This window comes from Calypte anna, chromosome 11, assembly GCF_003957555.1.
Source record: "Calypte anna isolate BGI_N300 chromosome 11, bCalAnn1_v1.p, whole genome shotgun sequence".
Taxonomy (NCBI): Eukaryota; Metazoa; Chordata; class Aves; order Apodiformes; family Trochilidae; genus Calypte; species Calypte anna.
This window is the reverse complement of record NC_044257.1, coordinates 15,429,241-15,456,141: the sequence shown is the minus strand read 5'-3', so window position 1 is coordinate 15,456,141 and position 26,901 is coordinate 15,429,241. Positions and strand designations below refer to the sequence as shown.

At 40.5% G+C, this 26,901-nt stretch overlaps 2 protein-coding genes across 2 annotated transcripts in view; both read left to right on the top strand.

Annotated features, from left to right (window-relative positions):
- Positions 1 to 18,988, top strand: part of PKD1L2 (polycystin 1 like 2) — a 36,099-nt gene extending 17,111 nt beyond the window's left edge. The window contains exons 20-44 of the mRNA XM_030457733.1: positions 520 to 644; positions 1,469 to 1,598; positions 2,036 to 2,170; positions 2,823 to 3,048; positions 3,435 to 3,628; positions 4,052 to 4,282; positions 4,501 to 4,602; positions 4,818 to 4,996; positions 5,364 to 5,510; positions 6,007 to 6,206; positions 6,346 to 6,572; positions 7,102 to 7,318; positions 8,287 to 8,509; positions 9,255 to 9,486; positions 9,942 to 10,038; positions 11,428 to 11,568; positions 12,250 to 12,435; positions 13,106 to 13,433; positions 13,641 to 13,774; positions 14,534 to 14,661; positions 15,017 to 15,177; positions 15,796 to 16,006; positions 17,301 to 17,402; positions 17,841 to 17,972; positions 18,802 to 18,988. Coding sequence (XP_030313593.1) covers positions 520 to 644; positions 1,469 to 1,598; positions 2,036 to 2,170; positions 2,823 to 3,048; positions 3,435 to 3,628; positions 4,052 to 4,282; positions 4,501 to 4,602; positions 4,818 to 4,996; positions 5,364 to 5,510; positions 6,007 to 6,206; positions 6,346 to 6,572; positions 7,102 to 7,318; positions 8,287 to 8,509; positions 9,255 to 9,486; positions 9,942 to 10,038; positions 11,428 to 11,568; positions 12,250 to 12,435; positions 13,106 to 13,433; positions 13,641 to 13,774; positions 14,534 to 14,661; positions 15,017 to 15,177; positions 15,796 to 16,006; positions 17,301 to 17,402; positions 17,841 to 17,972; positions 18,802 to 18,927 — 4,314 coding nt within the window. The 3' untranslated portion in view covers positions 18,928 to 18,988. The remainder of the gene's footprint in view (positions 1 to 519; positions 645 to 1,468; positions 1,599 to 2,035; positions 2,171 to 2,822; positions 3,049 to 3,434; positions 3,629 to 4,051; positions 4,283 to 4,500; positions 4,603 to 4,817; positions 4,997 to 5,363; positions 5,511 to 6,006; positions 6,207 to 6,345; positions 6,573 to 7,101; positions 7,319 to 8,286; positions 8,510 to 9,254; positions 9,487 to 9,941; positions 10,039 to 11,427; positions 11,569 to 12,249; positions 12,436 to 13,105; positions 13,434 to 13,640; positions 13,775 to 14,533; positions 14,662 to 15,016; positions 15,178 to 15,795; positions 16,007 to 17,300; positions 17,403 to 17,840; positions 17,973 to 18,801) is intronic.
- Positions 18,989 to 19,449: 461 nt separating this feature from the next.
- GCSH (glycine cleavage system protein H) lies at positions 19,450 to 26,546 on the top strand. The gene is made up of 5 exons (XM_030457951.1): positions 19,450 to 19,598; positions 22,877 to 22,956; positions 24,123 to 24,186; positions 25,726 to 25,857; positions 26,416 to 26,546. The coding sequence occupies exons 1-5, from the start codon at positions 19,475 to 19,477 to the stop codon at positions 26,511 to 26,513; spliced, it is 498 nt and encodes a 165-aa protein (XP_030313811.1). The 5' UTR covers positions 19,450 to 19,474; the 3' UTR covers positions 26,514 to 26,546.
- Positions 26,547 to 26,901: the final 355 nt, after the last annotated feature.

Here is a 26,901-nt window from a genome sequence, read left to right as displayed (position 1 = left end):
CTGAACATATTTTAACTTTCATCACTGCAAAGCAATAGGGAATGAAATAAATCTAACCTGAGAGAAAAGGTTATGAACTGTTCAAGCATCCCCAGGATAACACACTAATAACACACAATTAACATGCAATTAGGTCTTGCTTTTGCACATAACTAAGCACCAAAGTTATGTGCAGCTGAAGAGCATTAATGTACAGAAGATCATGAATATAGTGTATCAAGTTGACGTCAAGTTTCTAGTGCTTCAAATTTCAATGAGTAGACACCATAAATAACAGAATACAAGTGTCAAGGCTGTACGATACATTTAGTTGCTGTATGAAATGTTTTAATGAGAATTAAATAAATCAAAATTCTGATGAGAATAACTTTCTCCAAGATCAAGAAGCACATCACCAAGTTTGCAAGCTTTGTAAGAAACTAAAAATTATTGTTCCTAAAAGAAGTGAACACAAATATTGTACATCTTGATTATTAGGAAGAGCTTTGTTGCCATTTTCCTCCTCTAATCCTTCTCCAGAGCTCAGTGTCACACCAGCTCCTGAATACAGTTGAAAATCTCCAGAGTGCCCTTCTGTCTGCGAAAGAACCCAATGATGAACCAACAGTCCTCACCACTCCTTCTGCCACAATGTACATACACAGGTAACACTAACACTGTGTCCAGCCTAGGTTCCTGACAATTAATCAAATTTGACCCAAATTTTCATTATATTATCCTTAAAAGGAACCATCCAAATACTGTGGCATAACAACTTCAACAGTGCAATAAGGCTGTCATTGCTAGCTGATAGGAAGAACAGTCTGGACTCCAATTAGCATCAATAAAGCCACATTAGAGATTCCTGTGCTGTGTCTTCTTTGACCAGCTGAGAACTGACAACTGTTTCCTGGACAAGGCAGTAGCCACCTACTTTTTAAATCACGTGGAAAACTCATGCCATGCCAGTCAAGGGTCTTTTTTCCAAATTGACAACCATGACATGTCATGTAGGATTTTAAGCAGTTTGGTAGAAGCAAACACAGTCACAAAGTGCCTGATGAGCATTCTCCATTCCCTATAATCATCCCTGCATTGTTCCCAAGAGCCTGGCTTTCATCCACATTAAACTGTGCACTGAAATCAAGAGCATGTTCACACAGAAACCAGGTACGCCTTTCACGTTGGTAGTCCTGGTTTGGCAAGACTTCCTATCCAGATACACAAATTCCACCCCTTTTTTGATGATTCCATGGCAGTGTTATGGTTATAGAGTAATAAACCAGGGACAATTAATACACAAAGTACTTACTGGCAGAGTTAGAAATACTTTTCCAGCTAAGTTATTTTCATGAAGTGAGAAAGTTTATTCAGCTTATTCTTTAGATATGAAGTTCACACTATTGATGGTATTTTCATCTTTTTTTTTTTCTTTTTTTTTTCCTTCTCTTTTATTCTGTTTTGCTTGTGTCTGACACTTACTGGACAGATTACAAACAGAAACCATGGATAATGGTACATCCATTAATATCTCCAATTCCAGCTCTGCCAGCTTTACCCTCCCACCTGCTTCCTCTCTCAGTGTTTCAGGACTTGATGATGAAACAGTGGATATAAGGGCAAGTAAACAGCTTCTATCTGACTCAGACTTATACAGAGGTTATATTCTTGGTCTAATGGTTTTAAAATATACTTCAGTTCCTAATTCCCAGAGGGGTGCCACAGCCTAGCTTTGGTGGGGTTACTTTGAAAGAGTCTTATGCAATCACATTTTGATATCTGGTATCTGAAAGGTTACAGTGAATGGAAACAATAAATATTGTTGTAGGCATATCACATTTCAGAATAAAAATCACTTTCCAGGTTGCTTGTGTATGCCCTACTTCAGAGATAAGGCAGCTTCTTATTTAAATCTGGATGCAGGCTCCTTTCAAGTCCAGTACTGTTTGGGTCTGAGCTCAAGTTTTCATCATTCAGCAATTTAGAGAGTGAATATAATGAAATATGACTACGGTATAGTTCTTCTCAAAACTGATTGATAATGTCTTGCTAATAGATGGTGAGCTTTGCTGTGAATCCCTTTGTCTCCAGTGACACCAGTTTTGACATCAGTGGAACAGTGGGAGGTCTAAGTCTTACTGGTCTGGATGGTTTGATCATACCTGTCAGCAATCTCAAAGAAAACATTGAGGTAAACCCACTATTTTCTATATTTCTCTCACTTTTCCCCACTGTTAATGAACTGTCATTTGTGTTACCATCTTCTGAGGTGGCTGCAAATGGTGATGAATGAATTACATGAGCTAATGGGACCATGGTATCTGCCTTTGTGTTGGAGGGATTTGTGTCAGGTGAAGAATGGCATAACAAATATTTCTGTTCTTTCTTAAAAAAATGTCTTATTCTTCATTTAAATGAATGTCAGAATGCTAATGGTTGTGGAAAAAGATTCTAGATATTAGTCATCCCAAACATCTGATTTCATCATCCAACAGCTGTATATTCCCATTGCTGCTGCTTGGGCGTCCCAGCCTATGGGTAAACTGACATCTAAATCATTCAACGTGCACCCTGCCTTGTCAGGGTTTTAATGGTAATCCCAGCTCCTCATTCAGAAATGCATCATGGGTCACAGATTTTGTAATTAGTTTACACAGGTTTCGAATGAACTATTCAGAGGGTAGCTGACAGCATCAAGAAAAGTCCTTTGAAGCCACTATTTTTGCTGTCCATGCTTTCCCTATGTTATGAAAAAAGATTATCCAGCATGTGGCTGTGTTGTGCTTATAGATAATAGAAGATGCTTTACTGTATTTAGGCATTGTCTTTCTGTTTAAAACCAGATAATGTTACCAAGGATTTCAGCAACTCAGGAAGACAAGACTCTGTTGAATCTGGGCAACTTTAGCACTTTCCTAGTCAATGTCACCTCAGAGAATACATCTGTAGTGATCCACCTGGAATCTGAACATGATATTCCACTAATACTCTACTTAGGATTTGGTTATCATCCAAATGAAACTAATTATGATATGAAAAATCATCTGTTCTGTAAGAAAACTACTGGAGGTAAGACAACTTGCTAGTGACTCATGAACTTGGGTTTATGTAACCACAAGACTTTCACCATCCACAGGGATAAGGGCTCAGTATGGGGAGGGCTCATCCACAATGCCTCAAGCGTATTTGCAGAAAGCATTTACCATGAGTTCACACTTCTAACTAGAAAAAAAACTCTCAAAGGGGTTTCAATTTGTCATGCTTCAGAGTTCTAGTCTCTGCTATACAGTGTTTCCTAACAGGAGCCAAGAGTGGGATGCTCTGAACACTAAATTGCTAAGAATTATTTCATACCTGTTTCTTCAGTTTGTTTATTTGATTACATGCAGTACAGCTCCTTATTTCTGAATTAGCATTTCTACATATGCACTGAAACTAAAATATTTATGTTTAAGGTGAGACAAACACCTGGGTTCTTAGCCCAGAAGAACTAATTTTTGGAGAGGGAACCTACTATTTTATGGTTTTACAAGATATGGGAATGGATTCCACAGTCTATGACAGTCTAACTATAGCTGTCACTTGCTTTGCATCTCGCTGTGTATTCTGGGATGAGCACCAGAGGAACTGGAACAGCTTTGGATGTCATGTAAGTAGAGAGAAACAAAGTTATGTTTATAATATACACTTCAAATCCAGCCCTTATAGCCACAATCTTGTAGTAAAATGATAGCATTGAATTCACACTATAAAATAAGATCATTCTGAGATATTTTAATAAACTCAGGGTTAGTCATAGCAGACTAACTTTTGAATGACATTTCCATTTCAGTTTCTTGGGATGAGTTCCTATATAGGAAGAAAAGCATTCTGACAAGACTGTATCATATTACAGTGCCTATCTCCAGCTAGACATTAGATGAAGATTCCTTATTGGAACCTGAGCAATACTTTTCTGTATAGCAGCTCTCCACACTAATTTGACAATCTCAGCACTATCTTTTCATTTGCTTGGTAAGATATCCAGTACTTCTAAGCCAAATGTTTTATTAGGAATTCTTTTGGTTTTCAGGTAGGACCAAAAACAAATCCTGGAAGGACACAGTGCCTTTGCAACCATTTGACCTTCTTTGGGAGCTCCTTCTTTGTCATACCCAATGCCATAGATGTTAGCAAAACTGCACAGCTATTCAGTACATTTGTGGACAACCCTGTGGTGGTCACAACTGTGGGATGCATCTTTCTGATATATGTGTTGGTAGTTATATGGGCTCGAAGGAAAGACATCCAGGATGAGGCCAAAGTAAGACTTCAGCTAATACTTCACTGCATGTATTCAGGCCATTTTGCATAGCCTGTTTTAACAGGAAGTCTTCTACCAGTCCTACTCCTTTCCCTGTAAGCCTTTGTTTACTGGTAAGCATATGCATTGTTCAGCAAACACCAATTCTTATCCACAGCTTTAAGGAATCCATACTTACAGATTATCTAACACACTGCTTGTATTGTGTCACTCTGCAGGTGAAAATCACAGTGTTGGAAGACAATGACCCCTTTGCTCAGTACTGTTACCTGGTGACAGTTTTTACAGGACACCGCCGTGGGGCAGCCACAACCTCCAAGGTATCACTGACACTGTGTGGCAAAAGAGTTCATGCACTCCTTTACAGAACTGGGTAAATAATGGAGCACCTGAGGATGTTAAACAGGATGGCTCAAATGCAACATCTAAGCCAGAACATCCTTAGATTTGATGAAAGCAGGGAGAGTATACCAGAGCAATAACCATACATAGGACTGAGATTCTCAAGTCTTCATTTTGCCATCTTATTCTCCAGGTGACTCTCACCCTCTATGGAGTGGAAGGAGAGAGTGAGCCACACCACCTGACTGACCCTGATATACCAATCTTTGAACGTGGAGGAGTGGATGTTTTCCTGCTCTGCACTTTTTTCCCTCTTGGAGAACTGCAGAGTATTAGATTGTGGCATGACAACTCAGGGGACAGTCCCTCCTGGTAAGTGTCGATCCTGGGAAGCAAAAATCCACAAATACTTTTTAAAATTATAATAGTTTTCCTTTTGTACCACTTGAAATTTATCCTTTCTACAGTTCTAGAAAGGGAGAACGTGTTAGTTTTCCATTTTTGCAGATGAATAGATCAAATCACTTTCTAAAGTGCAGGACCAGGAGTGCTTCCCATATTCTGTGTCTAGTACTAGATGAGATATGTGCTGTGCCTTACTGTTCAGACACAACCTAAGAAGCTGAAGGCTGAGTTGCTAGTAGTTAGTTGGCTGGATTCATCCTCCACAATCCTGCTGCATCCTGAGTTTCAAACCATTCAGTTATATGTGAATGGGCCCTGTCTGTTTTTCCTACAGGTATGTGAATCGAGTATTGGTCCATGATCTAGCATGGGATCAGAAATGGTACTTCCTCTGTAACTCTTGGCTAGCTGTTGATATTGGGGAATGTGTCCTAGATAAAGTGTTTCCAGTTGCTACAGAACAGGACATGAAACAGTTCAGGTACCTTCTCTTTTATGGACTTCTTTAATCTTGGTAGCAATTAGTCTAGAAAAGGAAAAAAGATCAAGGCCTTAGACAAAAAAAAAAAAAAAGGGAAGTCTTTCCATTGCCCTCAAAGGGCTCTGAAAAAGGAAAATAGGAAGGATGGTTTAGTAAGTCTTACTGTTATCCTAAGAACAATACCACACTGGAAATGTTAAAGGAGGATAGCCTGGCAAGACTATGCATGCACCTTATCTTCTTTTATGTGTAATTTTCCTAACAATGTATGTAGAAATCATCCATTATCAGCTTTCCCTCCACAATATGGCCAGAAGGAAAGGACACAAGTAGCTATGGCCATTCCATGCAAATCAATCCATGATATTTGGTAATGTCAGTTACTATTTCTTCTGACAGTGCCTAGAGGCATGAACAGGACAGGACCCTGAATTGCAGCTTTATTGTTCCCTCTCCTTTCTTTGTATCAATTTGATTTCTCTCTCCTTCTTCCCAGCAATCTGTTTTTCATGAAGACCTCAAAGGGTTTCCAGGATGGGCACATCTGGTACTCAGTTTTCAGCCGCTCCCCACGAAGCTCCTTCACTCGAGCCCAGCGTGTGTCATGCTGCTTCTCCCTGCTTCTCTGCACCATGCTGACCAGCATCATGTTCTGGGGAGTGCCAAAGGATCCAGCTGAGCAGAAAATGGATTTGGGTAACAATCCTCACTATTGCTTGGGCAGGGAAACAGATAACAGCATCGAGAAGAAGTTAACAAATGGGCTTTTTCACAGGAGGGAGACTGATGGTTCTTGGGGTTATTTTATCTCCTCCCCTTGGTTTGATCTTGACAGGTAAGATTGAATTCACATGGCAAGAAGTGATGATTGGCTTTGAGAGCTCTCTCCTCATGTTCCCCATCAACCTGCTCATTGTGCAGATCTTCAGGAACATACGACCCCGGCCAGCCACGCAGGAGAGAGAAAAGAAGCTGACAAAGAATGGTCGAGTGTTCCCGAGCCTACCTCCCAGCCCACAGGGCCCCGAGGCTGCTCCACTCACTCCAGAAGCTGTGACAAAGGCAAGTAAGTCCCTGTGAGTCCTGCACTGCCCTCTGCTGCCACACACTACCAGAGATCCTGGGTTAACAGCAGAAATCTTCCCTGTCAGATGGCCTTCAGCTTGCCTGCAGCAAAAAGTCAATCATTGTGCAAACTGGTGCAAAGCACTCATTTACCCTTCCACATGGAATCCCCAGCTTCAGCAAGATCTGCCCATGTACATCTCAGCCCTTGCACAATTATTACGTGTGACCAAAATCACTGTGCTCAGGGCTGAAAAGCAAACATTAAGCAAGATAGTGAGGATAAAATGTACCACAGACCTAGGCTCTCAGGCAGATAAAGCTGTATTTTGGAATCCTGAAAGATGTCTTGCTTGAAATCTGCCTCATTGAAGTCTGCCTGTCACATAAAGCACTGTAGGATGTGCTATCCTACCCAGTCCGGAGACTTTGGCAATTGGTGAATCTTCCAGCTAGTGGTGCCTTCAGACCATATCAGGTTCAGTCCCTGCAGCCAGAGTCACTGTGTTGCTGCTGTCTTTTCTAGGACATAAGAAGAATTGCCAACTCTCTCTTTAAAGCCCTGAAGACTCCGTCTCAAAGTTCAGGATCAGATCTTGGAAAGTCAACTAACATCAACACACTCTTGGCATTGGTTGAGGACATCATCTGCCAGCAGAACAGAGCTGGACAAGAGTTTTATGATGAGAGCAAAAAGAAGGATGACCCTATAATTGTCACATTAGGTGCTACAGACATACAAGGTAAACACCACAATGTGTGGTGCCTGTTGAAACTTTTGTAGTCAAAATTATGGTGATACTGGATGTGATAACCCCATCTCTTCTTGCATTCTGACTCAAAGGCAACTACAGAATCACAGAACATTTGAAGTTGGAAAGGATCTTTGGAGATCGTCTGGTTCACCACCCTGCTCAGGGCAGGGTCAGATGGAGCAGATTGTCCAGGATCACATCCAGACAACTGCTGATTATCCCCATGAATTGAGACTTCACAAATTCTCTGAACAACCCATTCCAGTGTCCAACAGCCCTCACTACACAGAAGTTTTCCTTATGTTCAGATAGAATTTCTCATGTTTTAATTTGTACCCGCTGAGTCTTGTCCTTTCACTGTGCATAACTGAGCACCCAACTGAGTAAAGACACTGAAATTTCTATTTCTTATGCTGTAGAATTGATTGGCTTGTGAGCAAGACCATTACCTAATAGCATAAAGTCTCACAACTATCAGCTGTTACAGTCTTGTGCTGCTTTTTTCCTTCCTGGCCTTATGCTGCTCTTCCTTTCAGTATGACTCTTAACTTAGGCATTCATTTCTTTGCAATTAAAAGGCCATGTAGGATTAATCAAAACCACTGATTTCACTGAGACTTGCATTTGGTTTTTTCAGTGAGTGTACCAAACTACTACTTGCACAGGTAAACTCTGAACAAATTACCACTTGATCTTACCTGATTTCTCTATTAAGGTTTTAGGATCTCTAACCTACTAAGTTGCCTCCTGGCAGCAATTCCAGCCCATTCCAACAGAAAAGCATTTAAGCTTTAGTACTAAAGTTGCTTTTATATGTCCCTTCCAATGTTCCTATTCACTGACACATTCACAGGCTTGAGCTCCAGTTCTGCCAACCTTAGTAGGAAACAGTATTTTAACTTATGGGATTCCTGTGCTGATTTTCTTAAAAAAAAAAATAAATTCTTTACCTACAGATAAAACAAGAAGCCCAACTCCAGACAAGTGTGAGAGACTGAAATGCAGTGAGTACAACCGCTGCCTGTACATCCAACTCCAGCATCTAGAGATGGAGCTGGAATTACTGGGGCCCCACAAATTCCAGATGCCCCAGAGTTACACACAAGCTGTTCAGCAGGTTCAGCACATGAAAAACCTCCTGGAAAACCAGATCTGCTCAGCAACATCCACCAGCAAGAGGTAACCTACTCCTCATCTCATCCTCAGTAGTAAATTCAGGTCATGAATTCAAGACTGGTCAGGATGATGAAGCTCAAATAATTACTGCTTAATATGTGCCAGTTAATCATTATTACAGCCACAGAAACATGTTTTATTATTACACTATTGTTGGACCAACAAAGAAATTTCAATGCACTGCAAACTGCACACAAAAGCCATAATGACAGATCATCACTCTTTGTCATTTTTGCCTCCAAAGCTGAATGCTACAATCTAATGCCACATGGTAATGAAGGGCTGAGGTAATCACTGAGCTCCAAAGTCTCAGATGGCTCTTAAAATGTATGGATAAAGAAAAACTAAGAGCAGACAAATGTATTCCCATGAAATGTGATCATTAAGTTGGAAGTACTGAAAACAACACTACTAATTATCTCTCTGGCCTTTATGGTGATCACAACAGAGCTAAAATGCACTCATTATTTTATTTATCAATATTTCTACGAGAGGCTCAGTTATGCATGAACTGAGGAGTAAATATGCCCATAATAGTTGTTTTGATTTTGGCTGATCTCTGCACACTTCCTCATATTTTTGCTCTCCACATATCCTATATAACTGTATTAATTAACAGACTTTAGATTGTCCTGATTGAGATTTTAAATCATAAGATGCTGCCTATCCCCACTGAAACCAATGACTGTAATTTTGAATTCTGTCCCACTGTAGATTGATTTTTTTTCTCTTCTTGTTGATTCTCAAGGTGGTCCCTTACTCCAAGCTTCTCTGGTGATGGCAAGAAAAGTTCTTCTTCCAAAGGGCTGCCTTGGTGGTTTGTGTTCATTGCTTGGTTCCTTGTTGCAGCCACCAGTGGTGTATCTGGGTTCTTTACCATGCTCTATGGGCTGCATTATGGCAAGGAGAACTCCATCAAGTGGTTGATTTCCATGGTCATCTCCTTCTTGGAAAGTCTTTTCATCACACAGCCCTTAAAGGTGAGATACTCAGAAATACAACCACTGGCCAATATGAATTCATTCTGCTATTATTTCAGGAAGACAATGTAATGGGTTCTAAAGAACCATAGGCTTGAACACATCAAATGGGAAGCCTTTGCCCTTAAAACAAGAGGTAGGTGGTTTACAAGCTTCTGTTGGCTTTTGTTGACATTAACTTCATTAATTTCATCTCCCTTGCTTAATAGGTGAGTTTAATAGGTGATCATGTTCCTGAGTAGGGAAGATGTGTCATAAGGCAAAATCAGTGTAGCTGGATGGACCCCAGCACTGTACAACTCTTCTCTAGTCCATAAGCTTCAGCTGCATGAGTTCAACAAAGCCAAAGCACAATTGTTCTCCTGCAGTGCCTGGATTCAAAGGGATCCAAATTAAAGCCTGGCGTTCTTTATATGAAATAGGCATATGGTGAGTCCACACCTAATTCTTTCCAGGTCCTGGGATTTGCTGCTTTTTTTGCTCTGGTTATGAAGAAGGTGGAACACGAGGATGAAGAAAACACACCTATTGATGGACCTTTATCTACATTAGGTAACTGTCTGTAAAGTGAGAATTTAAAGAATATGAAGTGAACTCCAGGCTTTTGGACTGCTTTATGTACAAATAGGTGACTCTGCTCAACTGAGAACTTCATGAGTGACCTTTACACATCTGAGCCTCAGCAGACAGGGTTAGCAGGACTCACTGAATCCAAGGGTGCTGTGACTCTGTGCCTACCCATCAGCATTCCCAAGATCAAAGTGGAAGTGGAAAAAACCCTGAAAAATTATTTTGTGCTAGCTGGAATAGCTGTGCAGAATTCTTCAAGAAAGAAACCACAAGATCAAAAAGACAAAAGTAGTTCTGGATCAAAGGAATAATACTTCCTTGTTTATCTTTTTCCATATGTTTTTACCTCTACAAATATATATGCAAGCACAATCTCCCTTAGCCCTGTTGTGAGCTGGTCCCCATTACTGGAGGATCTACTTGCTGACAGGATACTGATATTTGAATCTTTCCTTCTCTCCATCCTTGGCTTGCCTTGCCAGGAAAAAAAATCCTATTCTCCAACACTGATTCATACTAGATCAGCAAATAATTGTAAAAGTGGATAGTTGATAATTTTTCAGTTCATCAACATTCAAAGAATACCTAGAAAATCAAATGTGGCAAACTGACTGAAGCCATTATAATAAAAGTTATGAATCAGTGCTATTAGTATGCAGTAAGAATGCTTAAATATTGTAGCTCTCCCATTAGACATAAAAAATCAGCTATTCAAGGAGGCTTGTTTTAGCTCTGTGCAGGCATCTCAGTATTCATGGCATGGCTTGCAAACAAAACCTGTAAGTACTCCACAACCTAATGAAATAACCACGTGACCCTGTGCAAAATGCACTCTTTATCTGGACTGATAGATCTATCTGACAAGCATACCTAAAACTCAAGTCCTCACTCTCAAGGAAATTTTCCACCTCCTTTAAGTCTTCTGATATAAAAGTCCTCAGTATACATAGTTTTCCACAACCACAATTATCTGTATTGCTCCCATAAACTAAACAGTGCCTTCTGCAATCTCAATCATGTCTAAAAAAAGTCTAAAAAAAGGTGATAGCAACAGACAGGAGCCCTAGGGCACAGCAACAATTCCTGGTCAACAGCTTCCTCCCTGATCAGTCTCAGGCTCTGAATACATCATCTTCTGAGATGCTCAGGTGAGAGAGAGACACCTGGACTACACCTGGGCCTAAATCTAACACACTGTGAGTTCCCTTCTGCCCCACTGTTGCCTTACTATTCTGATTCTTGATGCCACATCCCCATTTTCCTAAAGGAAAGGATGAAATAGAAATGTATCCTTATAATGTCCAAAGAAGCAAAAAGCAGGTCATCCGTGATCTGATGAATAATTCCAGGGTTTATTTCTCTCTCTCACAGGTGATTTAAATCTTTTCTTTGGAGCCCGAAGGGACAGCAGAAGCAATATTTACCAGCCCCCCCCTGCAGCTGATGTGGAGAAAATGAAAATCAGCTGCATAAAGGAGCAGAAAGCATTTGCCCTCATCAGAGAAATTTTGGGTATTATCCATATGTAGATTATCTTGTTTTATTCAGTGGCATTCTTCAGTATTTTTACATCAGTGACAATATTGTTCTCTCGGGTGAAAAAGTTTTGGCATATTTTTAGCTTTCTGCCAGCCACTCCAGTGCAGGGACAGCTGAAAAGAAGGGGGAATGGTAGCTGGACATAAAAGCATGGCTAGAGGCTTGGTTTTATGGTAAAAAACCACATTAGAGACATATGAAAGGTTGAAGAAAAGTTAGAAAGGTTAAAAGGTCAACAGTTACATGGAGCTGAAATCAAAAGAGCAGATGGAGGCCAGCTTTGTAAAAGCAGATAGTATCCACAGAGAATTATTTATGCCCCAGTTTTATTTCCTCCAGAAACAATGGAAAATACCACCTCAACTTCACTTGGAATGAAGTTAGGCTTCTCCTTTTATACAGAGCTGTCAGCACTATTGGTGTGCAGCCTCCCTTCCCACTTTCTTGCCCACTGCTCATTCCAAATGTGCTTTGCTGAAACTGTAGCACATGGAAGCAGCTTGTGTAAATGAATTCATAAGCACTGGTCAGTCAGAGTCCAGCAAAGCCCCTCCCTCACCTAATAAGTGATGACAGCAGTAATCATTTGTGCCATCTATTTTGAAAAGCAGTGTTAAATCTAAACTCTCATGTGTTGTCTCTTGTTTCTTCCAGCCTATCTGGGGTTTTTATGGATGCTGTTACTCGTTGCCTATGGGCAGAGAGATCCTAACTCCTACTACTTAAACAAACACATTGAGAACAGCTTTACAGATGGATTCCACGATGTCTACAGTTATCAGGATTTTTTCACATGGGCAAACACTACCTTAATCAAAAACCTTTATGGATCATACGAAGGTGCAGAGTCACACTGTTTCACTTGCCAGATTCTGAAACATTACCTTTTATACATGTCCCTAATTTGCACGAGCATGTTTGACAGGACCAAGAGACTGTGGGTGCGTAAGACTGGTGTGGATTCTGATTATAAGCATATTAGTGGATAAAAAACCCTCCCACAGCCTGACCCCAAGTTTAATGTGCCCTGGTATTTTCCTTATTTTTAATATAAACTGAAAGTTCTGCACTGCAACTTTGCATTTTTCACATTTTACATTACATTTTCCAGATCTTCAGATACATGCCTCAGTTCTACACCACTTTCTTTCATTAATTCAAAAGAATGGCACATAGGTGGCACTATAAAGCTTTCCCTCGGGACAGCTGTGTTTGCATCATGACTTCGGTCACTTTGAAGGCTAATTATGCAACATCCTTGTGTTTCTCTGTAGCCATAACCAGTAATAAACAGGTTAAATACAGATAGATAATGTACTGACCTCTGTTATCTAAGAACTCAGTTCAAATCATCACGAGGGATTAATTTTCGTTACTATTTTGCTTACAGTGTTTTTAGAAAAGAATCTATAGCAAAATATTAATGCATCAGAGAATCAAAAATGAGATGAGGAAATAATATCAGTAGTTCTGTCCTTGCCAGTTCTGCTCTTCTCCATCTCCCACTTAGGATTCATTACAGATGGCAATTCCAAGCTGGTGGGTAGTGCTCGAATTCGCCAAGTAAGAGTGAAAGGAGGCACCTGCCCTATTTCTCCCCAGCTCCAGCATGTGATTCAGGAATGTCATGCTCCATATTCCCTACACACAGAAGATACATTAGATTATGGGGAACACTGGAATGCTTCAGTCTTCGATAACTCCTCTGACCTGAGCTCAGCATGGCAGTATCAAAGCCAGTCCAAACTGAGAGGGCAGCCCAGCTGGGGTAAACTTGCCATCTACAGGGGAGGAGGATACGTGATCCACCTGGGAACAGATCCTAAGAATGCTTCCAGGTACTGCTTGTATCCTTGTAAAGTGTATCTGATGCAGTGTCAATGATTGCTCTTTTCTTCTGCCCTATTTCAGATCATATTCTGAGTTTTCCTGCTGTATTCATCCAGACTGGATCTAGCCTGGCCTTTAACACTCCTATCCTCCCTCCACATGCTACTGTCTTACTCCTGTATTAGTTAAATCACTGGCTATACATTTTTTGGCAGAATTCTCCAGTACCTTTTCAACAACATCTGGCTGGACACCTTCACAAGAGCAGTGTTTGTTGAATTTACAGTCTACAATGCCAATGTGAACCTGTTCTGCATTATAAGCCTGATGTTTGAAACCAATGCTTTAGGTAAGAACCCTTTATAAGTTACACATTTCTGAAGACAGCAAGCAATGCACCTATGGAGTGCAGATATAGATGTTGTCAGTGTTTACCTAACTCCTGATTCAGTAAACATCTGCTGGTGAAAGAAACAAGGTGCTGAGACTCAATAGCCAGAATTTACACAAGAACAAGAAAAACTGTGTTTCTTAATTTAATCTAATCAATACAATATTAAAACAAAAAAATAGAAATAAGTCTTTTTTGTTCTAGAAGACTTCTCATATACAGTTCTGTAATCATATAATACATAATCTGGATGCAACAAAGAAAATAGTGAAAATAGATACTGGTTTGCAGGCCATAGAAAAACATTTAATCTGAACAGCAGCCTCCTTCAGGTCTGTCCTGGTACTGGAAAATGCCCAAACCAGACCACAAGGCTAAGCCCATTTTCTTTTTAGAGTGAGATTCAGATTTACATCTCCAGGACGTCCTGTTACATTTCTGCATTTGTAGTCCAATCAGAACTCTGCCCTGCAGAGTATGATATTATCATGCAAGAGATAAACAACTGCCTGCCTAGAATTCCTTTTTGAGGGGAATTTCAAGGAACACTTACAAGGCTATTCACATACTCAAGTCTAAATCTTAGTTTGATAGTTGGATTCAGTCTCACTGATGTGAATGTGGATATGTAAGTCTCATTAGTCAACTGAGTTGCTTGAATGCAAACAGAAAGATGTAATTTACAGAGCACTGAGGTGAATATTGTTTGTTTTTTAGGCGCCTTCTTCACAAGTGCAGAGTTACAAAGTGTTCGGCTTTACCCCTACACCGGCAGCCTCCACATCTTTGTGGTTGCAGCAGAAATAATTTATTTCCTCTTTGTTGTGTACTACATGATAGTCCAGGTGAGGCCCAATGGAAAGCTCACCAGGCAGCATCACCTTGTGTCTGGTTTTTATTTCACTTAAAAAAAAAAAAAGTGAAACTCACAGGTACAGTGAGACTGTTCTTGACTACAGACGCACAGCTGCTGACTTGCACCCATGGAAGACTGACTCAGATACTTTATCTGTATTAAATAATGTGAAGGCAACATTTTATTTGGATGGAAAGCTTCTTTTGAGAAATACAATGAGAAATGAGTGCAAGATGTAGTTTTATCAGTATGCAGCAGCCTGGAGGGGATAACCCTAAACTTTAGTGAGGTACTGAATGATGTGGAGTCTTGAGACTGAAACAGTAAAAGTCCTCTTTTCACAGGGAAAAGAGATGAAGGCTCTGAGATGGAGATACTTCCACAACAAGTGGAATCTCCTGGAGATAGCCATTATATTGATTAGCTGGAGTGCCCTGTCGGTGTTTGTGAAGCGGACAATCCTTGGGACCCGAGACATCAGCTACTACCAGGAACACAAAGAGGAGTAAGTACTGACACCTGTTAATCCATCCCTCATTGATGCTATTTATGTAAAACCAAAATCCAGTTTCCCTTTTCCCAGCCAGCAGCTTGTCTCTGCTGGATAATGCTACCCTACATGATTATATGCATGAAGCATATACAGATTTCAGATGTGTGTCAGCAATAGGATTTTCTTCTGACATTGCTCCATAAAATCCAGCAGAGTTGAGCACCAAGTTCCCCAGCCCAGCTCCTAGTTCTCCATCCACTTTGGTTATTTCCACATGCATAGAAAAACCCAAGTTCCTGTCTAAGGATCAGAATCTGACAGTATGATTGCATTAGCTGCCTGTAAACTATGCTAAATACGAGCAGCATTTGGGCTACAGCCTAGAACCTCTCTCAGCTCTAGCTAATGCTGCTAAAAAACATTCTGTCATTTACAACTGAGTTTTTTGTGTGCACACAGCAGGAAGCAGATGAGAACATTCAAGAAAGAACTCAAGCTAGAACTCAAGCTAGCTGTGCCCTGAAAACAAGGACAGAGTGACTGTTTTTTTCCAGCATACTCATTTATGCACTTCAAAGGCTTCTGTGTGCACAGTCTAAAATCCATTTCCTTTTTTTTCCCCCCCAACAGCTGTGTAAGCTTTAAGGAAACAGCAAGAGCTGATGCAGTTCTTGGCTACCTGGTTGCATTCCTAGTGCTTCTCTCCACAGTGAAACTGTGGCATCTCCTGAGGCTCAACCCTAAACTGAACATGATCACTTCAACTCTAAGGAGGGCATGGGGTGATATCTCTGGATTCCTCACTGTTATTGCAATCATGTTCCTTGCCTATTCCATTGCTGTGAGTACCACTGTGGTTTATGTTGCCTGCACTCTGCATCCAGGTACTGTCAGCTTAAACTAATTACTTCTGAATGTTGAAAACAACACAGTTTTGAAAGGGGAAACCGAATAAAGCTGCCTATCTAAACCTTAGGTTAGCTGCTTGTAGCCCAATTCTTCAGCATAAGTGAAAGAGAAGCTAAAATATACACGTCTGTTTTTTGCAAACTGCAATTAAGTACAAAAATCAGACTGAAAAAAAATATTATCGGTGTGTATTAAGTGTGACAAGGAACAAGGGACAAGAAAAATAGTTTTCTGGATAAGCTTAAAGTGGGGAGAGAGCAGCAAGTGCCATTTTGTTTGGGCAGTTTTTAAGTGAGAAGTTACTGTTTTTCTACCTGTTGCAGGAATACTCAATCTAATCAGACTAAAGAATTACAGGACTGTAACTATGTATGTGTATTTACTGTTTCAGCTGAAATGTTTTGTGTAAATCCTTAGTCAAAGTGATGTGGGAAATTCAGTTTATCACAATTGCAAAATTCACTGAAAAAGTGGTAACTATCCAAGCCAAAACCAAACTTCCCTGTAAAGGGCAGCTTTGTGACAAATAGGACCTGCTTTGACATTCCTCATCTCTCCCTTCAGCACTGCCACTGTGTCAACTGAGTAGCCTCAGGCACTGCTGTGGCTACAAACTCAACTGTTGAAGTGATGAGATCCATGACCCCTCCTGTTGTCACCCTGCTGTGAAAGAAACAGGCAGAGAGATGGAGAAACTCCAGCAGCCCCCATTTCAATCAGACACAGTAGGCACACAAGATACAAATGAAGAAAATAACACCTTGGTTATCAGGGCAAACAAGGAGGTTGTCTACTTGGAATGGATCAGTGCACTGAAAGGAAAGCGTTTGTGACTACAATTAATTTGTTCAATTATGCAGGAATAAATCTGCTCCTTGGAGATGGAATAAATTGCTTTAATGATATGGTAATGTATTTGCCAATCTTTTGCATATCAAGTGGCAAGCTGAGCATATAAAGGACAATCTCATATCCATGACACAAGGTCTTAGAGCTAACCACATGCAGGAAGTGTGACTCCTGTTCACAGCTCTAGGTTAACCTTATTCCGTGACCTTGTCTGCTGTTCCCCCTGTTTGTAAAAAAACAAAGAAACAAACCTATTTCTCAAAAAAACCTTCATGGCTGATGATAAGCCAGGAGGGCTTTTTCTGAATACCACAGGCACTGGCTGATTTTGCAGCAAGGACTCTGGTCATGACACAAGACATGTCTTTTGTCTGCAGACAAACCTGATGTTTGGCTGGAAGCTCTCTTCTTACAAAACTCTCTTGGATTCAGCAGAGACCATGGTCAGTCTTCAGCTGGGAATCTTCAACTATGAGGAGGTACCACCTCTAATCCTGAGAACTTTATAACTCTCTATTTAGCATCTCAGCTATTAAATATGCTTTGACCCAGGAAATAGAAAGACTGTAAACTAGTTGTAGACTTTAATCTAATTTTGCAAGCTCCCCAGTTTCCTAAAGCAGACACCTTTTCTGCTTTACAATCAAATGCAAACACTTAAAACTCCTCGAAGTTTGCCAATATTCATATAGCATATTTATAAATTATATAATTTTTGTACTATATCAAATCAGCATAGGAAAGTGAGTAAAGGAGAAAATCTATACATATATGTCTAATATATATATAGCATAATTTATTAGCCATAAGGACTTCCAAAGATAAAAACTCCTTATTGTGTCTGAACTGCTTGTATGAATGCCTTTATTGGTTTTTTTACGATAAAAATATGACAACTTACCTTATGAATATTACAGGTCTTGGACTACAATCCAATTTTAGGCTCCTTCTTAATTGGATCCTGCATCATTTTCATGACGTTTGTGGTACTGAATCTGTTCATTTCGGTGATTCTCGTTGCATTTAGTGAGGAGCAGAAGCACTACCAGGTGTGTTCATCTAAGCTCTTCTGCTGTTTTCAACATTTATTGTGCAGTGCTTACTCATGATTTAGGTATTCCACCTTTGGATGAAACCCACGAAAACTCAGTCCAACTCTTAAGAAGTCAACGTTTGCTCATAAAGCACACTTCAGATTTTCCAGATTTTCATCCATTCCTGTTCAGACCAGTTCCTGTTATTTAGCACAAGGGCTGATTTGTAGCCTGCTGTTCACCTACTAAATTCTACCAAAAAAAAAAAAGTCTTAGACTTGAGCCTGTCTCCATTGAAATTAGTGCCCAAACTGCTATGAATGTCCATAAGGACTTTACAGCTCCTTTTAAAAATGTTAAGAGTGCCTGACCCATTGATGCTACTGACAGCACAGTGTGAAACCCAGCTTGGTACTACAGCACTGTCCAAAATTCCTCTATGCTTTAAAGTCAAGAGAGATGAAAACAAAGCATATGGTCTCCACAGAAACCAAGGTAAAATTACTTTTTTATCATGTACTCCACCTAGAAATGGTGGGCAGCTCATTGTACGTAACGACAGTTGTATGGTACCTGGCAAGGGAACTCTCCTTTCCCCTAGCAAGATTTCCATGGGCTTCCACAGAGCCAGAATTTCTTCTGTAATGTCCATGCTTACTCATGCTCACCCGGGACTTCTGTCCTCAAAGTTTTAGCCTCGAATTTTGCTTTGGCATTTCCACTCCGTTGAGAGTGAAGGTTGGATTGTGTCACCTCAAGCGGAGGCTTTCTTTTGCGACTTTGGCTTCAGGAGATTCCAGGTATCCACCTCTGGTCCCTAACTCGCTCCTTGTGGTTATTTCAGGCTTCAGAGGAAGAGGAGATCGTTGATTTAATGCTCATGAAACTTTTCAGTTTCTTCGGTATTAAATGCAAGAAGGAAGAGAAGCTCATCACTAACGACCAACCAGAAGAATGTGCCAACAATTAAATGATAATCACCATGAAAAGTGGCTTAGTTTGTGGCCGAAAGCTTCACTTTTCAACCATCAGCTGCACTGGATAGATGTAGGACATTGCGGCTTCTGACCAGCATGCTGAGGCTTTCCACTAATAAACTGCTGCTGATTGACGTTATTGTGGAGTATTAGCAAAGAAATAACTCTAAACCCGAGATACAGTGCCCCACGCGTACCTCCTGTAGAATTAGCTGCTCTGTTTAATAAAAACTCTGTTAAATAAAGTCCTTACAAACTTCGCCTGACAGACTACGCTTTAACCACACAAGCGCCGCAGGAAAATGGCGACCGCCTTCCTCCGCCCGGTCTGCCCCCTTCTCCCGCCTCAGGGCCACCAACCCCCGTCGTTCCCCGGCTGCCGGATGGCAAATCCCAGTCAGACACCGTGGGTCCCTGTCGCGAACCCTGTTGCCAGTTGAGGGGACGCAGCCACCCGCTGCCACACCTCCCGGGGTAAGGGCCGCCCCGGACACCGCCCCTGCCAGGCGGGACCCCTGCGCGGCGCCGCCCCTTGCAAAGATGGCGTGGCGGGCGCTGTGGAGGCTCGGGCCGGCCTTGGGGCCGCGCTGCCCGCGCTTCTCCCCGCCGCCTTTGAGGGTGCCGGCGGCCCGGAGGTTGGGCACCAGCTCCTTGGTGCTGTCCGGTGAGTAGAGGCCCGGGGGAACGGCGGGGGATAAGGGAGGCCAGCGGGAGAGGGGCCCAGTGCTGCGAGGAGCGGGCGCTCCTCCTGTCAGGGCTGCGGAGGGGAAGGGGCGGCTGCAGCCCGGCAGTGACCGCCCCGCTGCCTGCGCGGAGCGGACCCGAAGTTTTAAATCTTCACGGGTGCGCTGAAGTGTCCGGTTGTGAGGCGTGTGTCTGCTGCAGCCACCCCGGGGCGGGGATCGGAGGAGCGCGGCCATGGGAAGCGGGATGCTCCGGTGATCCCGGCCGGGTCATCCTCTCCCGCTGGTGCGGGGATGTGGATGGGATAAAGCCTCGCAAGATGGCTGAAGCCTTTGCAAGGGTTTGTGGCTGCAGGGAGCAATTAGTGCCTCTCCGCTTTTGGCTGGACGCGTTTCACCGGTGCCTTGTCCCGGTGCTGACACTTTCTCGGTGCCTCCTCCCACGAGGAGTTGGTTCATCTCCCTCCACTGGCAGGAACCTTTTAACCTCCTCTCCATTCTCTAGTTGTATTTGTTTTTTCTTTTAATCAAAGTGGCCCTGTCCCCTTCTGGCCTACAAGCTTCCCTGGGTGGGATAAGTGTGGGGAATGCGAACTTGACATGCACAAATCCCAAAAAACAGATTTTCCAAGCATTGTGGTGCAGAACTAACTTGCTGATGGCTCCGAGGGACATTGGCAGCACTGCAAGAAAGGGACAGAAATGGGTGGCTGGAGGGGGCAGCACCCACAGCAGGGGGGTTGGAGGGGGCTGACAGGAAACCTGAGCCAGATTTTCAGGGCTTTAGGGCTAAAGAAGTTCGGCTCCATCTCCCTGGGTCCAGTGCAGTGTAGATACCCAAGTGGTATGGACTCGGACATCACCTGCTTGGTGTGATTTTTGGATCTAATGCAACTAATTCTGAAAGTAGCTGCTGCTTTCAGCCCTCTTTGAATGAAAGTCACAGAAGTCTAATAAAAACAGAATCTGTGGTACTCTAGCAAAAAAGAAATAGTGAAAAGATAGGAGAGAAGGAGGAGAAGATGCTATAAAAATAACTGCTGCTAAAAAGAGGTCATAAATTTCCTTCCAGATATTATTTTAATGTATGTTTAACTGCCTGCTGATGCAAGTGGAAGAAACAGTAGTCATTATTTGAAAGATAAGTGAGTCAAGATCTAAGCCTTTTCACTATTATAACTGTTTAATGTACCCATTGTTTTTCTTTAGGTATAAATTAAAGGAGTAACATAAATTATGCTTTTGTTTTAGGCAGAGAGGAAAGATTTTGTATGCCTGTTTGTGGAGGTGTGAGTTTTCCTTCACTCTTCAGGTATATATTTATGAAATATTTAATAGAGGCAGGCTAAACCAAATGGAAGTCTGAATTCAGAATGTGGTAGCTATGCTGCAGGCAAAGTCATATTGAAATGAATGAAGCTAGAGTAAATTTAGCTGCTCTTCTGAAGAAAGGATATGGTATGCTTTGACATCTCATATTTGTGTAATTTCATTTATTTAATGGCCAAATCATATAAGCTCAAAGTTCAAATTTTGAGATTACTTATTAACTCTTTTTAATTTGACCTTTATTTGCAGTGGGTTTTGTTACATGGTTAGAATTTTTCATTTTTTTACATCTTTTTTGGTCCTACAAGAAGCTTATGTTCTTCTAACTGTTGTGAACATTCTACTGTTGTGTTCTAATCTGATCATGGAAGTCTTCTGGTTTTATGTATTTTTTAACCTTGCTATATCAATAAATCTTATGCAATATTGTTATCCTACATAAAAAGACATAGGTCAGCTTCTTTGTGACATATGTAATGTCACAACTGTTTAGCTTGGGCTTGAGATTGTGGCTCATTACCCATTTCCAATAAAATTCCTAGGGGTTTAATGTTTGACCTAAAATGATTTCAGGCATTTGAGTTATTCTTCTCATTAGAATTTATCCCAAGACATTTTTGTAGGTATTAATAATGATAGGTGAAGTTCTCTGGGGTTTTGAGTGATAATTAGTGGAAAAATACTTCATATTTGCAATTTACTAGAAAATATTTTGTGGATTTGTAAAAATATGTATTGCTCTACCAAGGTGTATAAAATTTAGGCAGTCTTCAAAGACAAACCATTTTATCTGAGACTTGCATCTTTTACATGTGTTCAGCCATAAACAGGGGGATCACCACAGTCGAAGCAACTTTATATATGACTTGCTTAGAGGAGAAAAATTTTAGTAGATCTACAATTCTGCTTTCCTTCATGTAGAAGTTTAGAAAATATATTAGGATTTGGAGAAGTGCATTTTCTCAAGTGTAAGGAGCTCAACTTGCAGAAGAATTTTGAATGCAAAAGGTCCAGCTGTGCCACTCTGGCACTAAGCACACAGGAAGCTCTCTTTAAGAAATTATCTTTACCAGCTTCTGGAACACCCCTTGCCTGGCTGAGTAGGTGCTACAAGTGAAGAGTAAGAGGAAATCTTGGGGGGAGGGGAAAAAAAAGGGGTGGGGAAATTATGAAAGTAGGAAAACCAACAAAGGAGGCTGAAAATGCTCAGAGTAAGAAAACTTTCTGGTAAAATGTTGACAAGAAAAATGTTAACTGTTTCAAGTACTTCTTTTGAAGCTTTTCTCCCCATGACTTCATAAAAAGAACTGCATCTAATAAAAGTTAGCACAAGTGCCCACCCCCAGTCTTACATATATAAAATAGAGGTAGAATTGTAAGATTGCTGTGAAAAGACTTAACAAGGTCTTGACAGGGTCTTCAAATGCTTGTTCTAAAACTATACAGAATAAATGTGAGGGGGACTTCTGCTAGCTAGGGTTTTACTCCAACTGACAGCTCTCTTGAAGGACTTTGAATGAGATGCTGCAATCCTGACACTCTAATGAGTCATTAACAGTGGCTTTGAAATGCCACTCTGCTATCACAGAAGAGCAATGAGTAAACTACACATATGTGCTTTACATTTATAGTTTTGTTTGAAGTAAAATTACTCCTTGTGCCACTTTATCCGTGTCTAGATGATTGCACAGGAACCAGTAACACTCTCATCAGAACACCTAAGGAGGTTCTGCTGTGTCCCTCAGCATGTCACGTGCAGAACAAAATGCTGTAAATTGTATGTGCTGTTTAAAATATTGTCCCAAAAAAAAAAGAATAAAACTAACCTCAGTAAAAAACCTCACAGTTGAAACATGCAAATGTGTTACTCTAGTTAAGTGAGCAACGTGTCACTTATTTCCAAAATACCAAGTTTTTTTTTACATTTTAGCCCGCAAATTCACAGACAAGCATGAATGGATTTCCGTTGAAAATGACATTGGAACAGTAGGAATCAGCCATTTTGCACAGGTATTGATCCTTCCCCCCCTTACCCACGTTGGCAATATTTATTTATGCCCAAACTGCTCTTGTCCTTGCTCTTTGGACAGCTACAGGATTTTATTGTTCTAATTGCATATGCTATACACTGAGCAAGATTTTTTGGACTTGAGTCTACCAAAATATTTGTGAAGTCAGTGCTGCCTCAGCATTCTGAATCTGTTCAGATTGAACCCATGGGGAGCATGAGAAACTTAATGGTTCAGCAGAATGTAAAGCCTCATTTATTTACTTCATTTCTTGTAGACCTGAGGAGTTTGTGGCTGTATGAAGAGGATATCTTGGACCTTTTAGGCCAAATTTCCCTTGAGCATGAATACAGTGCAATCCCTCTGCCTGCAGAACAGTTGTGAATAGAAGTATAATGTGGCATACATTTCTATGGCACATCTCTAGGACAGGAGTTCTTTTGGATTTTTTTGTTTTGTTCTCATGCAGGTACTTCATTTGGAAGAGTCACAGACAAATTCAGGATTGAGATTCCCTGTATGAAAAACTTAAGAGAATCTGATGTGAGAAGCTATCAGATAATGATGTGGAATTAGTGTTTCTTAGGAGAAGGAGAATCTCCAGTAATCTCTCTGCAAGATCCCTGGTCTTTTGTGAGACATCTGTCAGGGAAGAGGCAGAAGCCTGTTCTAGTTGAGTTGATTCTAACGGTGATAAGGCTCATTAATTCAGTAAGGACAAACTGTTTGCCAACAGTTCTCCAGTTGTCCATGTCTCTGGGAAGGAATCATTGTGTTGTCTTTCAAACTGCACTGGAAGTAAATCCTCTGTGCTTTATAATAGGGATAATTCCCTCAAATCATTGGGAACTTTGTCTGTTAAAACAGTTGTTACTCTCGTTGGTGCTAAGAGGATCAGCAGATGTTATTTCTCACTCTGCCTGGAGAAATCTGTATGTAGACCTTGGAATTTGGCCTGAGGGTTATTAACACTGTAATACTTAAAGAGTAATTAGGGTATGATAACATTTTTTTCAAGTTAAATAAAAATGTGCAGTCCTTAAAAGAATGAGAATTAAATTTGGAGACAGGGATGACTTATATACAAATTCTACAGCTACTGTATCAGATCTCTCCTATGAATACTTTCTCTAAAGTATGCTTTGATGCTTTTGTTTTTCTTTTAAGGAAGCACTAGGAGATGTTGTTTACTGTAGTCTTCCAGAAATTGGGACAAAATTGAGTAAACATGGTAAGTTTTAGCTCTAATTTCTAATTAAGTAATTTTTCTAACTTATCCCACTGTCACTTTGTAAAGATAACTTTATGAAGTAATCCTGAAGTTCATTAATACCATTATAAATCTTCTGGATGCAAAATAAATGCAGATATTTCTACAAGAGACAGCTTTAATTTCAAATTCTCAGTGTCAGACTGTGTGTGGTAGCAGAAAATATGTTAAACTGAGGACTTTTATTCAAAAATCATCTTTTTTTTCTTGTAATAATTTTATTTGTGTTCTGTTTTTTAAATACTTAAGGTTTGATTTGGGCTTGGGAGTGCTTAGGCTGGCTTATTTGTAATTCTTACACATTTCATGAGTTGTACTATGATACCAAGCTCCAATTTTTCTATGGCTAGAGAGACTCAGTAATTTTAGGGTACCAACTGCAACCATAGGTTTTTGCTCATCAGTGATGTACAAATAGCTGTATTCTTGGTCATTCAATTACATAATTTTCCACGTTAAAGAAGAGTGAGCTTTTACAGCCAGAAAGGAAAAGCCTATTCCTGTATCTACAGGGAGAGCTGCCTTGCTAGTATATTAAGAAAATAATTTCATTAGCTTAAAATATTGCAGAAAGAGCACAGAATCACTGAGGTAGAGTAGGAGGCCTTTCTTTTGCCATCCTCCATACAGAACAGGTCCATATCAAACTGTTTTGGCCAAATCTGTTGCATGGCATTGAATGGTGAATGCTAGACAAAAGGTCTTTCTGTATAGGGTTTCAGTTAACCAACTTGTAGTTTTGTTTTATCTGAAGGAATTTAATTGCCATTTAGTTCTCCTTTCTACTCGTTCTGGCCTTAGTCTAATTCCAGGGTTTCCCAGAACATGGTGTTCTCTGATTCCTTGTGCTGATGCCTATCTGCTCCTCTGACAGCTCAGTGTTCCTTCAGCCTCTGCCTTTGCTTAGAGTTACTCTGGACTAACACAGCTCCAGGCACCACTTCCATAACTGCCTACAAAATAGAAAAAAAGGGAAGAGCAGCTGCTGATTCCAGGGGGGTGCTTCTGAATACTAATGTGTGTTTTCCAGTGAGTGCAAATGTAATACTTGATACTGTTTCTGAAATAAAAATAGGATTCCTGAAAATTGTGGCTACATCTATTTTGCAACCAGATGATGAACAGAAAGGTTTAAGTTGCAGATAAATGACATATTCAGGTCTCCTGCAGCAAGAGCTGAAATTTTCCTTCTCACCCATTATCAGATATGCTGTAGGGCTTTAGCCAAAGGATTAGCCAAATGCAAGAAATTTCCATTCCTTCTGAAGAATCTAACACTAGGTAGTATTATCCAAGTCCCCCACAATAATTCAGGTGTGTAAACATCAACTTTTAATACTGCTGTCATTGTCATAAAGTTGGTAACTTCAATCTCTTTGACAGTTTCCCTTGCTCAAGATCAAAACACTTCTTCAGTGGCAAGTGATCACCAGAATGTCTGATTGAAAAAACTGGAGTGCTTTGTGTTTTCCTTTTAACAGTGTTCATATTCTGTTTCAGATGAGTTTGGAGCTTTGGAAAGTGTGAAAGCTGCTAGTGAACTCTACTCACCTCTTTCAGGAGAAGTAACTGAGATTAATGCTGCACTTGCAGATAATCCAGGGCTTGTCAATAAATCTTGTTATCAAGATGGTAAGAGGTCATTTTTATCTCTCAGTAGTGAATACCACAGAGATTCTTGCAATTCCTAGTTCTTCCAGCTCAGTGGTGTGGAGGCTTAAATGGAATATGCTGCATATAGTTAAAGGCCAATAAAATTTAGCATGAACATATTATTTTAGTTTTGGCTTTGCTGACAATGATTTTTTAATGTGTTCCTTACAGACTGTAGTTCAATTTCAGTCTCTTTCCCTTGATCACATTTCTCTTTCTTTTTTTTTTTTTTTTTTAATTTTTCAATCTTAACAGTTTCTGATACTCTGAGGTCAGGCTCTTTCTAGACAATGTCTCCTTAGTGCCACTGCCAGAGACAATGGGGCTGACTCTGACTCAAAGGCCATTTCTTATGGCAGGTTGTTCATTTTTTAAGGTACTGAAACATTGTTTTGTCTGCACAAGAAATCCTATTGATTCTGCCAGTATTAGAGGGCTTGTATGCCTACTGAGAGTTCTTCTCTAAGGCAGTAACATGAATTAATCTTTCTTGTAGGATATCAGCAACTGTTTTTCTTTTTAACTTTCTAACTACAGGTTGGCTTATCAAGATGACTGTGGAAAACCCTGCTGAACTTGATGAACTGATGAGTGAAGATGCCTATGAGAAATACATAAAATCCATTGAGGACTGAGCTGGAATAATGAAATAAATCCGTACAAAATAATTCAGTGTAGTTTGTCATCAGTGGGGGAAGTACTGAATATCCAGTTTTGGCAACCTGAAAAACACCACTTATGGTCATGTATACAAGGCCATAAATAATAGCAGTGATAAAAATGTTTAACATCTGCATACCTGCAGGGGTTTTTAGTCTGTTGTCTGATTTATGTAAGTTCAGGATGTTATCTACAAAATTTATTTGCCAAAACATGCACTTCCTAAGATTTATTTGACAATCAAATTTAGTAACAACAGCCTTAATATGATAACTCTGTAGTGTGCACATGACTGTTCTTGTAACCTGGACTACAGTTTTCCCTGATATACTTCTCTATTGCTCCCAAGATATTGAAAAGTGG